Raw genomic sequence first — 14,510 nt, forward strand, 5'->3', positions numbered from 1 at the left:
GTCATTCAGACTTTGTATAGGGAATGTATGGTTTCATTAGTGAATTGGCTAATTTGTGAAAGAAACTGATTATGCTGGCAAAGGTGTCAGAATTCACAGCTTCTTTATACTTAAATATATTTGGTTTCAGGGTTTTCTTGATATGTTAATGAATGAAATTGGTTGTGTGGACTAACACTGGAAAGACATTACTTTTTTCTTGACACAAGGTTGATGTTTGGTGTTTTTATTTGTAGATGAAACATGTTTAAAGAGTGTGGTGGGAGGATGAAAGGAACCTGAGGTGTGAGAGAAGCAGAAGGGGGGGGGGGTAAAGGGAGAGAGAGTAATATCAATGGACAATGAAAATAAAGAATAGATATATAATTGCTTTGAAACATCATTATGCTATTGACTGTCATCATAAGTAGCATTCTCTCTGTTTGTCTTCCAGTGCCTATCACATTATCTGATGTGGATTCTGAGGATGATGTGACTGTATCGGGATCAGTAGATGGGATTATCATCAGCAGAGACGTGGCTCTTTCAAGTGTAGCCGTAAGAAAGCCCATATATATCCCTCTTTTGTTAACTCCCGTCTGTGACTTTAATCACCACTATCCATTCAACTTTGTAAACTTATTGAATGAAAAGAAAATTACCAATTCATCCATACTTTGTGTATAGTTTGAACTTTTATTGTACATAGTAAAATATGTCAACAATATCGTGCATGTATCCTCATTGCGAAGTCACTGCTGAGCTTTTTCTGTCAAATTATTGGTTGAGCAAGGATCATTTTATAGTTAAAATCTTTAACCCTTTGGGTGCCTGTTTGTAGATTTTTTTTCAAAAGCTGAAATGCAGATTTAGATGTTGACTTTGCTCGCTTTCCGTAGTTGTGGTTGATCGGATCAATTCTTACTCTTTATAAGACGAGGCCCAGGACCCTTTTGCATAAAATATACCATTATGGTAACTTTGCCATGCAATGGGAACTTTCATTAAATGGTTGATTTTGATTGGCTATTGATCAGCGTTACCATGGTAGTTACCATTGGATGACAAAGGTACCATAATAGAAATTTTTATGCAACAGGGCCCTGGACAACAAACAAAGCACAAAACGAGCTTGTATAGCAAACCATGTAAGCTCTGGAAAATATATTTGGCAAACATGTGATTTCTTATTAGAGTTCTATCTTGATCTAAGGAAGTGAAAATGAGTAATGCTTTCTGCAATGTGCATGTATTTCCTAATACTGATGGCATTCTGTATGTCATCATGCATCACATTGAGTAGCCTCTTGTCTTAAATTTTGTGTATTTTAGGATCAGGTGTTTACAGGTTCTAAGGGTTTTGAAGCTGATGTATCTTTTGGAGCAAACATTGATGTTGTAGTGGTCAATACCATCAATATCTTGTCATTATGGAATAATGTTGTAAAGAATGTTGGCAATCAGGATATCACAGAGGGGAAAACATTTACAAGTAAGTATCCTCCTGCTTGTATCTTGACCAAGAAATTGTAATTATACCATCTGTCATTTGTATTTAAAAGCACAACACAAATGTCTCCAGTGATAAGTGTGGATTTTCTTCGCCTCTGATGTAAATCTGTGTAATTAAAATTTCATAAATGCAAACCTTCTAGCTAGGTATAATCAGTGCTTTTAGGCAATATTTATGGAACTACATATGTGTATGTGTATGAAGCGCCAAAGTTCAACCAGGGTTAATCTAAACAAGAGAACAATCACTGTGTATTTATTGTATTTTTTTGTTTGTAGATGGAATCACTATTAATGGGAACCTCATAGTAACCGGTACAGTGGATGGTGTGGACGTATCTGACCTCAAAGCTCGTGCTGTAGTGACTTCAGACGTTGCTAATGCTGTTCAGACCATTACCGCAGCGGTCACTCTCTCGGATGTTACTGCTGAAATGGTTAGTTGATGTGATTTATCATCCAATACATGCCATAAAACTATAATTTCTTAAAATTTTAAAAGTGATTGTTTAGAAATTCATGCAAATGGATGAACTCGATGCCACACTGTAAAGCAAAATAGATGCTAGTAAAAGCCTTGCAAAAGAATTTTGGAAAGGTACGGTCTTTCCAATATCTAAAGGAATGATTTATTTCATGTGGCCTTTGCATGTAATTAAGTAACATGTTTTAATTTTTTGTTTTGTCCTGGTAGAAGGGTGGAGTAATATACCAAAACTGCTTAAGCATCTCACATAGTAGTTGTGTACTCTACTATGACTATTGAATATTGCAGCCTTTTGTTTCATCATGTTGTTTTAACCTTATAAAGGGCACAACTGATTTAAAATATAATTTTCTTCCCTTTTTAGAATGTCAACTACGATGGAACCATCCAAACAGTTGATATCCAGGACTTGGACACTTACTACTTCAGCCGTTCGGCCTCTTCGCACACCATCACTGGTAGCAAACGCTACACAGGTGATGTTACCATAGCAACCGGTGCTTCTATAAGTGTGACTGTCCTTGACCTTGACGGGACTTTGAATACACACGACATGGACCAGCTGTATACAGAAGTCTGGATGGATGATGGCGTTGATACTGTGTACGGTGTCAAGACGTTTCAGCAGTGTATTACTATCAAAGGTGTGTTCAATTGTTTCATCATTTTCATTCTTGATTTATTCCGGTCTGTTAAGATGCATCAAGCATATATGAAAACCTACAGAAAACACAAAAAATAAAGAAAATCAAAGATACAAGAAAACCCAAGCTTGTACAAAAGGTAGTGATACATGCTGCTTGCATAATAATGAACATTGCCTATACATGTATGTTCTAAGAAATGTAATTGTGTTATCAACAGTTATCATATTGAGTGTAAGTAGGAGTGAAAAGGCATTTCAAATTTTTAACTAGTTTTTATTTCTTTGCATGGAGCAAATTTACATGGGCCATATCAATGTAAGAGAACTCCCTTCATTTTTACAAGTTTTTTTATGATGAAATGTCTTTACATCGGATCTGGGTGTTTCCAAATGACTGAGTTGAACATAAAGTATGCATGACTTCTTAGTTGTGTGCAATTCATAACACATCATATTGGTCAGGTCACCATTTATTCATAGCTAACATGCACATTGATTTTCTGATACCATCTTGATAAAAGCCAACACTATATGAGTAATATTCTTGGATGGCATTAAGAAATCCCTATATTGCTCTCAGGTGACCTGCTTGTTGATGTCGCCATCGATGGCGTCGATGTATCTGGCAATGTCATGGTGACCAATGAAGACCAGCTCGTAACCGGATTCAAAATATTCAGCTCTGACGTCGAAATCGATGGGCAGAATCTCAACTTTGAGAATGTCATAACCATTGATGGTGTGGACGTTTCTGATTGGGGAGCGAATGCAGTCTTGAAGGACTCCGGCTATACCATCTCTGTAGATCTATCATTTGAATCAATCCACTTTGATGGTGATCTTGTGTAAGTTGGTTTGTATTCTTGTAGTTTTCCCAAAGTAATGTAATTCAGAACTTAATATGTAAATGTGTATATTAATTTCTCTTTGTATATATGTTTAATCGTTTCATGATTTCTGTATACAGTGTATACTGAATCATTTATTTATTTTTTTTCTTCATTTTTTATTTTTTTTTTATTCGTTATATATATTCTTGTATTTACTTGTTTTTTCTTATTTTTGATTCATAAAATGTACTTATAAAAGGGGGCCTTCACCCTACAAGCTCTGCTTTTTAGTTGGTCTCCTTTCCTTTCGATTTCATGGTATTATTGTATTATGAAAATTGATATAAATGTTATATTTTGTAAATATGTATATTGAACTATAATTGTAAATGTAAAAAGATTGAAAGAGGAAATAAATGAATTGAATTGAAATTGAATTGAATAACTTATTTTGGTAAGATTTAGCTATGGCATGGAAGGATTTTGATCTGAAATGAAAACTTTATTGATAATGATAATAAAAGGACATGTTTTTAGCTCATCCGGCCCAAAGGGCCAGATGAGCTTATGCCATGGCGTGGCGTCCGTCGTCGGTCGTCCATCCACAATTTCAAAATTCTTCTTCGCCATTACAAGCCCGATTTCAATTCTGTTTGCTTTATATAGCACTAGGTGGGGGATTCAAAACTTCTTCACAGAATTTTGAAACTCATTAAATATGCTAATTTATGCGCATTTTTCAAAATTCACAAAAAATGCTTCTTCATTTGTTGACCGATTTTGACTTTTTTGCTTCCATCTGGTAGAGCTTCATGAGGTTAACCAAACTTTACACAGAATTTGAAATTTTGACTAGAACAATTTTTATGCTAATTTATGCAAAATTAATTTATGCATATTTTTTAAGATTCCCATTAAATGCTTCTTCTTTATTTGTTGACCGATTTTGATTTTTTTTTTCCATTTGGTAGAGCTTCATGAGGTTCACCAAAATTCTACACAAAAGTTTTAAATTTGGAGTAGAAAATTATTTATGGTAATTTATGCGAAATTCGTAAATCACAGAAAATGCCTCTTCTTTATTTGTTGACTGAATTTCAAAATGCTTCTTCGTCATTTCATGTCTGATTCCAATTCTGTTTGCTTTATATGATAGCATTAGGTGGGGGATTCAAAACTTTTTCACAGAATTTTGAAAGTCATTAAATATGCTGATTTATGCGTAATTTTAAAAATTCACATAAAATGCTTCTTCTTTAATCTGACCGATTTTGATTTTTTTTCTTACATATGGTAGAACTTCATGAGGTTCACCTAACTTCTACACAGAATTTTGTTTCGAAATTTTCAGTAGAAAATTATTTATGCTAATTTATGCAAAAATTTATTCATAGATCACAAAAAATGCTTCTATGTCATTTCTTCATCAATTTCAATTCTATATCCTCAATTTATGTCACCAATATAATTCACTACAGTGTCAACTGGGCTGAAATTAAAATTGTGTTAAATTTCGTTGCGAGATGCCGGATGAGCTCCACATCATTGATGTGCTAGTTTTTTTTTTGCTGCACTCAGCCTGGGTTAACTCAAGAACGTGGATTTCAGTTCAGTCATTATTTACATGTTTCATTAAGGCATTCTTGTTGGAGTTAAAACATTTAAATAATGAAGGCATTTGAATAAAATGATCAATATGCACACTGTAGCTTTCTTTGTTAAGGATTTTTGTGTTGCATAGTTCAGGGAATTGCAAAATAGTTTGTGACATGAAGCAAATAAGAAAATCATTCGTGACATTACTAATATATCTTTTATGCTCTAAAGAAAATCAATGTTTTTTAACTACCTTTCATTCCTCAATTTTCCTTCCTTCTCCTTATCTTCCCTTTACTCTTTTTCCTCTTCAAACATGCAGTGTGGATGGGCAATGCAGTGGGCTTGACTTTTCCCCAACAAACTTCATGACCAGATCCAGAGATCAGACAGTCACTGCCGTCAAAACTTTTCAGTATGGTGTCATGTTTTCAGGGAACATGGATGTTACTGGCACGGTTCAAGGGGCTGATGTAGAGGTCATTAAAACTACTTCAGTAAGTACAATTGGCTAGCAAATTTTAACAACTGTTCTTGCTTTGATTACAAAATTATTTATCAAGTGATATCTTGTCCAAAGCCCATATCTCTTATCTAAAAAAATAATAATAAATAAGCCACTTTCCATGCCAGTTGATATGCTATTCCTTTTGATACAGGAGTCACAAAGCAACTGAGAAATAACTTTTTTGGGGGTAAAATCATGAGCTACCCCATTTAAGTTTAAGAAATTAAAATAATCTCAATATTTGATACAGGAAAGAATGTGGCATTTGATAAATATTTTTTTTTTAATCTGTTATTAGAGCAGGAAGGGCAGATTAGTCCCTCGACTCCACATCTCTTTTTTTTCTCCCCAGTTATTGGTATCGGGTGACCAAACCATCTCAGGTTCTATGACTATTCAGACCAGTCCAACGTTTACCAACATCACTACATCAGCTCTCATCGATGGAGAGGATGTGGTGGAGCTCTATCTACGTACCCATACAACACTAGATCTGGATGATTTTGAAGAGTTCCTGGATGATCAGTGTCATCTCATCGATGACATGCATGATGCATTCCAAAGTAAGATGATTAACATTTTGAAGGATTTGATTATGAGGGCATGAAAGAGATAACTTCAAATTAGAAGGAGATCAAGCACCGATTACCCTTTTCTTTTTTCATATATACATGTATTGTTGAATGACAATCTGTATCACAAGTTTTGACATTCTTAAAAATCTATTAGAAGATGTCAGTAAATAAAGTAATAATGTTTCCTTGACAAGTCACTCTGACAATGTGTGTATCACCCCATAAAATAAAGTTGTGATGTGTATTGTGGTTGTTTTCATGCTCATGTGCAAATTATTCATACCCATGAAAGACTCCCTTGATATCACAAAAATGCAAAGTTTAAAAATACTCAAGAGAGTAATATTCTAAAACTTATTTGACTTCCTTTCACCTTATAGACCAAGCCTATATCTTGAGGTACCCGGAGCTGGTCCAAACCTTCCAGACCAATGGGTATGGTAAATGGAGAGGGTATTATTTTGATGGTATCCAATGGCTGATACAGGCGATGGGTGATCCCTACCGGGACTCTGCAGGATGTCAGAACTCATTCATCTTCCAATGGAATGATGAGAACAGCAGATATGACCACTTTAAGGTAACATCCTGAAGCATTTGAGTTTCACAACTATCGTTTTTAACTCTTTGCCTGCCACGTACAGAATCATTCTTGTGCCACATTCATTTCAAGAGGCAAGAGGGGTTTTACATGGACAATGCCTCTTCTCACATTAGCTTTTGATTAGGTTTATTGGAAAGTATATTTCGTCTTGTCGGTGCAGGAATGCCCTTCCCGCCACACTTCCGTGACCCCATCGGTGCAGAAACGCCTTTGCGCAATGCCCTTATGTGCGCTACTAAGGGCGTTTCTGTGTGTGGTGCTAAGGGCGTTCCTGCACTGACATGACAGTACAATGCAATGCACACATCACTATTGTGTACGTGTGTATGAACAATAGACTTAATACACTCTGTATGTATTGTGAATAGAATGTGACTTGAGTCAAACTTGGCAGTCTGCTGTATGTGAGTCCAGTCGAGTATTGGTTTGTATAGAATATCTTGGACTTGAACAGATAAAAAAATGATTTGTTTGAATAGCGGAGGTACTACGGAAATGTGCCACACACTGTCAAAAGTATGAAACTAACAAGATCATTTCAACTGGTATGTTTTGTTGTTAATTTTGTTGGAATCCCAACTATAATTGAATCAACCAAATCATTTTCATACTTTCTGAATCTGAATCCCTTAGTCATCAGAATGCTGGTGTTTTCATATTTCAGTATTAAACCTGAGGTTGATAATGTTTTTTTTTCTGTACAGACCCTCAAGCTGGCGTACGTCCATGATGTTGCATTCTTTGATCATGAGGGTTGGCTATTCATGGCTGTCATAACCTCAAACGTTGCAAGAAGTTGTGAAGAGCGCTTTCTCCTCCCTGCTCAACTTGAACCAGCCAAGAATGAATCCTTTAACCTTGATGGTAAGTATTAAATGATTTGTTAGCTGAGCTCTATAACTCTTACAGATAACAAAAAAAAGAGAGATATATAGATCAGTTTGTACAGTGGTATCCTGTGTATTCATATGTTTGAAGTCAATTTGCATGTTGTCCTTTTACAAGGTATTTGTCCACAGGCTGCTCACTCCAAAATTTCCATGTTTTTTTTTTTTTTGGAATAGAGTGAAACACATCTGTAATCTTTTTCCCCCTTTGCTGCTAAAATACCACCATTTTAATATTATGATCACCATCATCAGAAACAGAAGCATAAGGATCATACTGTATGTAGTATATGTCATGATAGCAGCATGAGCTGTACTGTTGGTGGCTTTATTAGCTGTAATGGTAGTAGTTAATCTTTTTTTTTTTCACACTACTACCCTCAAATGGAGACTTGAATCCTACAACTGCAACATTTTGTAATTTTGAGTCCTGGTTTTATTACCTTTTGTCGTGTTTTCATGCAGTAATCCCAGCAGCTTTTGCAGGAATCACCAACCGTTTCATCCTGATCTACGTATGGTCCCCCACCGTCGACCAATTCTTCATCTACCAACGTCTTGCTGGGGTTGGTTCTGTGTCTGTTGACCACTACACTGACCCAAACTCAAACCAACCCTGTTTGGCTGTAGCTAACCATCGGGCTATCATAGGCGGTAATGTGACATCAGCAGTCCAGTCGGCAATATACTGTATGGAGTTTGTAGCATTTGGCTTCAACCACAACCATGTAATTGATACTCTTGGTGCTATTAAGGTATGTAGGTGTCATTTTACAGATTTTCTGGAATTTTCTTCTACCATTTCATGTGGGCTCTTTCCTTTTTTAAATCTAACAACAATTTTTGTTTTCAGTGTTTCAATTCTTAGAGGTTGTAGGCCTATTCTATGATTTTAGCAAACAGCAAACAAAAATGAAGATGAATTTCTTTGATGGAGAAGTTTGAAGGCTGCACAAAGTCTCTAATAAATGATTCAATAAGTGCTATTTTTCATTTATAAAATCTTTTGATCAATTGTTGTATTTTACATGTGACATATGCACTTCAAAATGTTTCGTTAGAAATTTAACATTTACATTTCCCCTTCACCCTTTTCAGATTCATCCATTTGTCTATGATGACATCCTCCATCTGGCCGTAGCTAACCGACTAGACACGGCAGAAAGGACTTTCATGGTTGAGTCTGCTATCTGGGGAGACTTCGTCAAGGAAGTAGTCATCACCACAACCGCTGTAGCAGATGTGGCTGTCAAGGAATTCCGTGATACCTACTATGTGGCCTTTGCTAATGAATTTGAGGGACAGTTAGAGTTTGAAGAATACGACGTGCCTGTATCTATTTACACGTAAGTGGTTTATTTTCTGGTCTTTCCCTTGTGGATTATTAGAATGTGAGGAAAAGGAAATTTATTTTGTAGATTCTACAGAGCTGTTCTCTGGGATGGAGAACAGTCTGTATGCCATGAAATTCCAGATGAATGTTCTTTAAAAAAAAAAAAAAAATAGAAATGGTTTATTTGAACAAAAAAATCATTCTCGGCCTAAAGGCCGAATTACAGATTTTCAGACATAAAAGCAAATACACAAATATACATAAAAATTACAACATAATGAAAAAAGGGAATTAGAAACACAATTCAAAATACGTGAAAAAAAATGATCACATGCCTGAGGTAAATAATACATTCATACATTATTGTCAAATCAATCATCATTGTAATACAATCATTCTATAACCATTAAATATTTGATTCATTGTCATAATTAATCTAAGATTTTATTATTTTATCATTACTATTAATATAATATCACTATCCTTTTATTATTCACATTATCATCATAAAAAATCAAGTATTGCACATAGAGAAACATTGACGCTTTGTATTACACTCATCAAAAAATAAAAGGAGATGTTCGTTCAAAATTTACCATTGGTTTACATATTGTTACAGTGTGAGTACTTATAGGTCATAGTAACTGGAAAAGTAAGGCTATAATTGTGTAGGACGGCTAACAAATGTATTTAAATTCTGGAAGGCTTGGCAATTAAAAACAACTTTGTGAGAACTCATACATTAACTGATATATAAGAACGATTAGCAAACGTGCGTTAATGCAGTTGTTTTGAACATGAAAAAGATTTAAACGACAGAGAGAGAAAAAATCTAAGCTCAGTTTGGTGTGGAAAAGTAATTATCTAAAGGCAAAGTAATCAAAATCTTAACAAAAATTATGAGAATTTTCATTTGCAATATGCCACTAATATGTTTTTGAATTTTTATAAAAGTACTTGTAATGGCCCTATGTGAGTATGTTTTGAGTCATGCAGTATTCTAAATTTTATTGTAACAAAGAATTTGCTGAATGTGTTGAAGGAAAAGGTGGTCAAAGTGCACATGCTATGCTTTCATTACGAGGTTTCATTATTTGTACAATCAAAGAAACAAGATACCACCTTCAACAATTTATGCTTATGGCTCCTTCATATCCACATCTCTCTTTTTGTCTCAGTCATTATTCTGTAGAAACTACAAGATATAAGTAACATTATATACATGTCGTAATTTCTTAATTCTATTATGAATCTATGAAAATCAATGTTATATTTATGAAGTTGTTTGTAAATTCAGTTATCGATGTATGAAAATGTGAAATGTTGGTATGAATAAACCTTGAATCTAGTTCCTGGCAGTGTGCATGCAAAATGTTTTAAGCATTCAGAGATCTGGGGAGCGTTTCATCAACATTTTCGTCCGACAAGTTGTCAGATCTGACAACTTTCCTTGATAATGATTGGCTGAGAGTCACCGTTACCATAGTAGCTGTCGGATAAAACAGTACTTGTCGGATAAAACGTCCGACAAGTCCTTTCATGAAACGCTCCCCAGGAGACTTGTTTTTATTGAACATTCTACAGTACATAAATTTGTGAATGAGAAAGGATAAAAAGTCATACATGACTGGCTTTATTAGTAGTTAAAATTATCACTTTTATGAATATTATGATAAAATTGACATTACCTTAAAAGGTGAATGGAGCTGTCAATTGTGAATATTCTATTGCAAATCATTTACTACTACATTGTTCCTTTACATGCAGCTATGTTTATGATGCTGACGGTGAATCTCAGATAGATCTCTGGCAAGAGATTCCTGCTTTCCGGGTCAAGTCCTTGGAGTTTGTCGTGATCCATGACCAGCTCTTCTTAGTAGTTATTAACCGAACCAGCTCATTAAATATCTTCCGTTATGAAGGAATGCAGAAGTTTCAGGTCATCCACACAATACCGTTGGAAGGTACACAATGTTAGGCTAGCAAAGAATATTATTAAGTTGCATTTATATTGAGCTTGTTAGGAGAGATTTGAAGGATTCAAGAGAGTTGGACTGACGGATAGTATGTAAGGGAAGATTATTCCAAAGGTGGGAGCTCTGACTGTGAAAGAACGTTGACCATAGCGAGTAAAAGTATGAGATGAAAGAGGAAAGGACATATATGTAGAAGAAAGGAATCTGAAATGTTGGAACTTTATTTGAAATGAGAAGTTGACATTTACTTTGAACGATTGTAGTTCATGTACAGATTGTGGTATAAAATTAGATTTGATTATCATAACATCTTATAAATGCCTTACGTTTCCTAGAAATATTTCAGTTTAACAAATTGACAGCCCTTGTGACTCTTTTATAGAGCTAAACCATGATTGAATTTCTTTCTTCTCTCTTTCTTCTAGGAGCACTTGATGTGATTGTCTACCCATTTAAGAATGACCGAGAGATCATCTACATAGCTGCCATGGCATATGGAGAACAACCAGCAGTATTTGCTGATTCTCAAGTCAGAACGAAAAACATGAATTCATTTATTCTCCAATTATACTTTGATGGTAAGAATTTAGACATTTTTTCTATGAATCCAAACAAGGTGTGAACTTGAAAATTTTAGAATTCAGTTGTCATTTCTTTCATATAGATTTTTTTTTTCATTTGATTTTATTTGATTTTACAGCACTAAATAGTATTTGTTGAAAATAATCAAGATTGACTCAAAATAAGCAAATCGCTGTCCTGCCAAGTTCCTGTGGGAGTTACCATAAACAGAAACAGAATGGATTTTGTACAAGACAAACTTCATAATGAATTATTTAAGATTTGAGAAATTGAAAGACTGTTGTAATATTTTTTGTGTACAATAAGACTATTTTAATTGTCAATTTATTTTGTTTGTATGCAGGTTTCAAAACAGATACAACAGGGTGCAGTTGGCCTTGATGTTAGTGTGTCGTACTCTCGATTGCTGCTTTCCAGATCTCGTTGTCTGAAGTGGTTATGAATACCAGTTACCGCACCAAGATCTTTCAGGGCCTTGCTGCCTTGAGTTTTAACTTATTCCAGACTCACAAAAAAGCATAAGAAAGTCCTAATGACATTGTAATCGTGATTCATTTTCTTTTCCTTTATTTTCCTTTTCCCTTTTTCTTTTCGTTTGATTTTTTTTTTTGTCAATTATGTTGGCTTGGTACAAGTCATAACAGATTATTTTTGTTGAGGTCATGCTCAATTTGGAGCCATGTCATAATGAGACGATAGCAATAATCTATTTTAAAGTAATTGGCTTGGAACAAAAGGTACTAGTATGTGGGATGTTTTTTTTAAACGTCTCCATATTTTTGATGCTTTCAAACTCTTTCTTCTCTCAAAAGTTCAAGATATTCGCATAGCGACTGTAGAGTGTAAAATGTGGCAATCAAATTGTCATATCTAATAAGCTTAAAGCTTGTGTTATCAGATTGAGTAATTGATGATGTCAGTGATTGCTCATTGACTAATTTAGTGATATATGTTATCTTTCCTTGAGAAGTTTGGTGCCTAGCAAACAAGATATTTTAATGAACATTCATTTATATCATTCCACTCAAAGTGGATATTGATATGAATAAATATCATGTGAGGGACTAATGACAATTTGATTGTCAGTTGAGTAAAATGTAATGTTGTGAATTCGAATTTTGTGTGCTTAATGTTTTCCGATATGAAATAGAACATTGTTTTCAATGCCAAAATATTTTAAAGAACGGCCGAAGAAGGTAGATACATGATTGATGCCATTTTAAAAGTGCCAAATTTGAACTGTAATCAATTTGAATTTGTAGGTAATATGTTACATTTCAACTTCTTCATTCAATTTAATATGTACATCGAAGCATGAACTCATGACTTTCATGTTTTCTATATAAAATCATAACTTTCTACTTAACATGATATTATAACAATTAATAATTTGGAATCAGTGGTATTTATACTAATAAATTTATCATTATAGACACTAGAACCTATCAAAATATCTTGATCTGGTTGATGTAATGATATTCACTTGTGCAAATGTGAAAAAAAGATATATAGTATTCCTCAGTTATAGTACCCCTGCAATTCCGAATTATTGACTCCCATTGATGCACAGTGTGGGATACAACTCATGTTTCTATCCTATTATATTACATAGATTTTGAAATAAGTTTGGAAATAATAACTTGCTAAACTCCACCCCTTATAAAAGAGCTCCAATCTGGCAGTGACATCATTTGACACACGGGGTGATGTCACTACCACTTTGCAATATATAATGTTACGTAACTTAAGCTTGACACATGCTCGTAATAAAATGTCATGCTTTCTTACAATACCTCTACATTGCTTTTTGCTGATGATACTACAACATGTCTGACATTGCACTGTTTAGCTGTGGTAAAAGTGCATACCACTATCCCTTTGTTAGCTCACTTAGAATTTGCTGATGTCACAGTCAGAATGAGATCTAGAGTGTTTTTGTAAGGGAGGAAGCTTAGCAAGCTAAAATATATTCCAAAAATTATTTTAAAATCTACAAACATTTTTATATGCATGTTTTAAATTATGATTAGTATTTAGCACTGTATCAGTGGGAATCAACTTGAATTCGGATTGCAGTGTCCTTTGATTCTAGGAATGATTTTTAATTAAATGTTGTAAAATCTGTAATACATAATTTTTTCTAATGAATTAATTGAAAATTATATTTTGTTAAGACTATTCAGACAATGCATTATCAATGAAAACAAATATCGAACCAAAATATCTAAAATTGTTTAATGGATTTACAGTCATTATAATAGTATAGTTTTGAAAATCAAATGGAATATCATTCAAGTATTACTGCTTTGAAAATATTCAGTTCTGATGTTATAGATATTAGCACTCAAATCATTCTAGCCATGGTAATAGTTGATATCAACAATTGTTACTTCAGTGGGTTCTTGATTTAAATATTAAAAGTATAGATAATTGCTATGTTATGATTTTTCATTTATAATTTTTGTTAATCTTTTTTGTTTATTTCAGAGACATTGCTTATGATTCAAACAGATATATATTATACATAAAATTATATTTGGTGTAACAAATTTTGTGTAATATTGTGTCATTGGAAGTGCAACATTTATGTAGACTTAGGATTGAGAAAAGAGATGGAATTACTTTTGACATAATGGATTTTGAAGGAGAAAGAAATTAAGGAAGAAGATAAGGAGGAGAGCGAAAGAAGGGAGAGGAACAAGTCAAAAGAAAGAGGGAGAAATTAGTGGTAGAAGACATGGGCATATATGAGAGATGAAGGAGAGGGGAGATGGGGAAAGAAAAGACTGAGAAAGAGAGAAAATGGGTGGAGGGGGAGAAAATCAAAGGGAGTGCGAAAGAACGATCGAAGGAGAACATGGTGATAGAGAAGGGGTGCGGACGGGAGTGGATGTAGAGGCTAATAAAGAGAGGATTCGTTAGACAAATTTCGTGTTGCAAGTGTAAGTGGGAGGATTTGAATGTTCCTATTTAAGATCAGCATATTGTATAAAGA

The 14,510-nt window shown here is 34.2% G+C and overlaps 1 protein-coding gene across 1 annotated transcript in view; it reads left to right on the forward strand.

The window, feature by feature from the left end:
• LOC129260835 (uncharacterized) overlaps positions 1-12,271 on the forward strand; it is a 30,503-nt gene extending 18,232 nt beyond the window's left edge. Inside the window, exons 14-27 of the mRNA XM_054898825.2 lie at positions 434-537; positions 1,312-1,471; positions 1,771-1,928; positions 2,343-2,622; positions 3,205-3,469; positions 5,373-5,547; positions 5,911-6,121; positions 6,514-6,713; positions 7,442-7,601; positions 8,090-8,379; positions 8,723-8,970; positions 10,725-10,921; positions 11,359-11,511; positions 11,859-12,271. Of these exons, the coding sequence (XP_054754800.2) occupies positions 434-537; positions 1,312-1,471; positions 1,771-1,928; positions 2,343-2,622; positions 3,205-3,469; positions 5,373-5,547; positions 5,911-6,121; positions 6,514-6,713; positions 7,442-7,601; positions 8,090-8,379; positions 8,723-8,970; positions 10,725-10,921; positions 11,359-11,511; positions 11,859-11,896 (2,639 nt within the window). The 3' untranslated portion in view covers positions 11,897-12,271. The remainder of the gene's footprint in view (positions 1-433; positions 538-1,311; positions 1,472-1,770; positions 1,929-2,342; positions 2,623-3,204; positions 3,470-5,372; positions 5,548-5,910; positions 6,122-6,513; positions 6,714-7,441; positions 7,602-8,089; positions 8,380-8,722; positions 8,971-10,724; positions 10,922-11,358; positions 11,512-11,858) is intronic.
• Positions 12,272-14,510: the final 2,239 nt, after the last annotated feature.

The sequence above is a fragment of the Lytechinus pictus genome, unplaced genomic scaffold, assembly GCF_037042905.1.
Source record: "Lytechinus pictus isolate F3 Inbred unplaced genomic scaffold, Lp3.0 scaffold_19, whole genome shotgun sequence".
Lineage (NCBI taxonomy): Eukaryota > Metazoa > Echinodermata > Echinoidea > Temnopleuroida > Toxopneustidae > Lytechinus > Lytechinus pictus.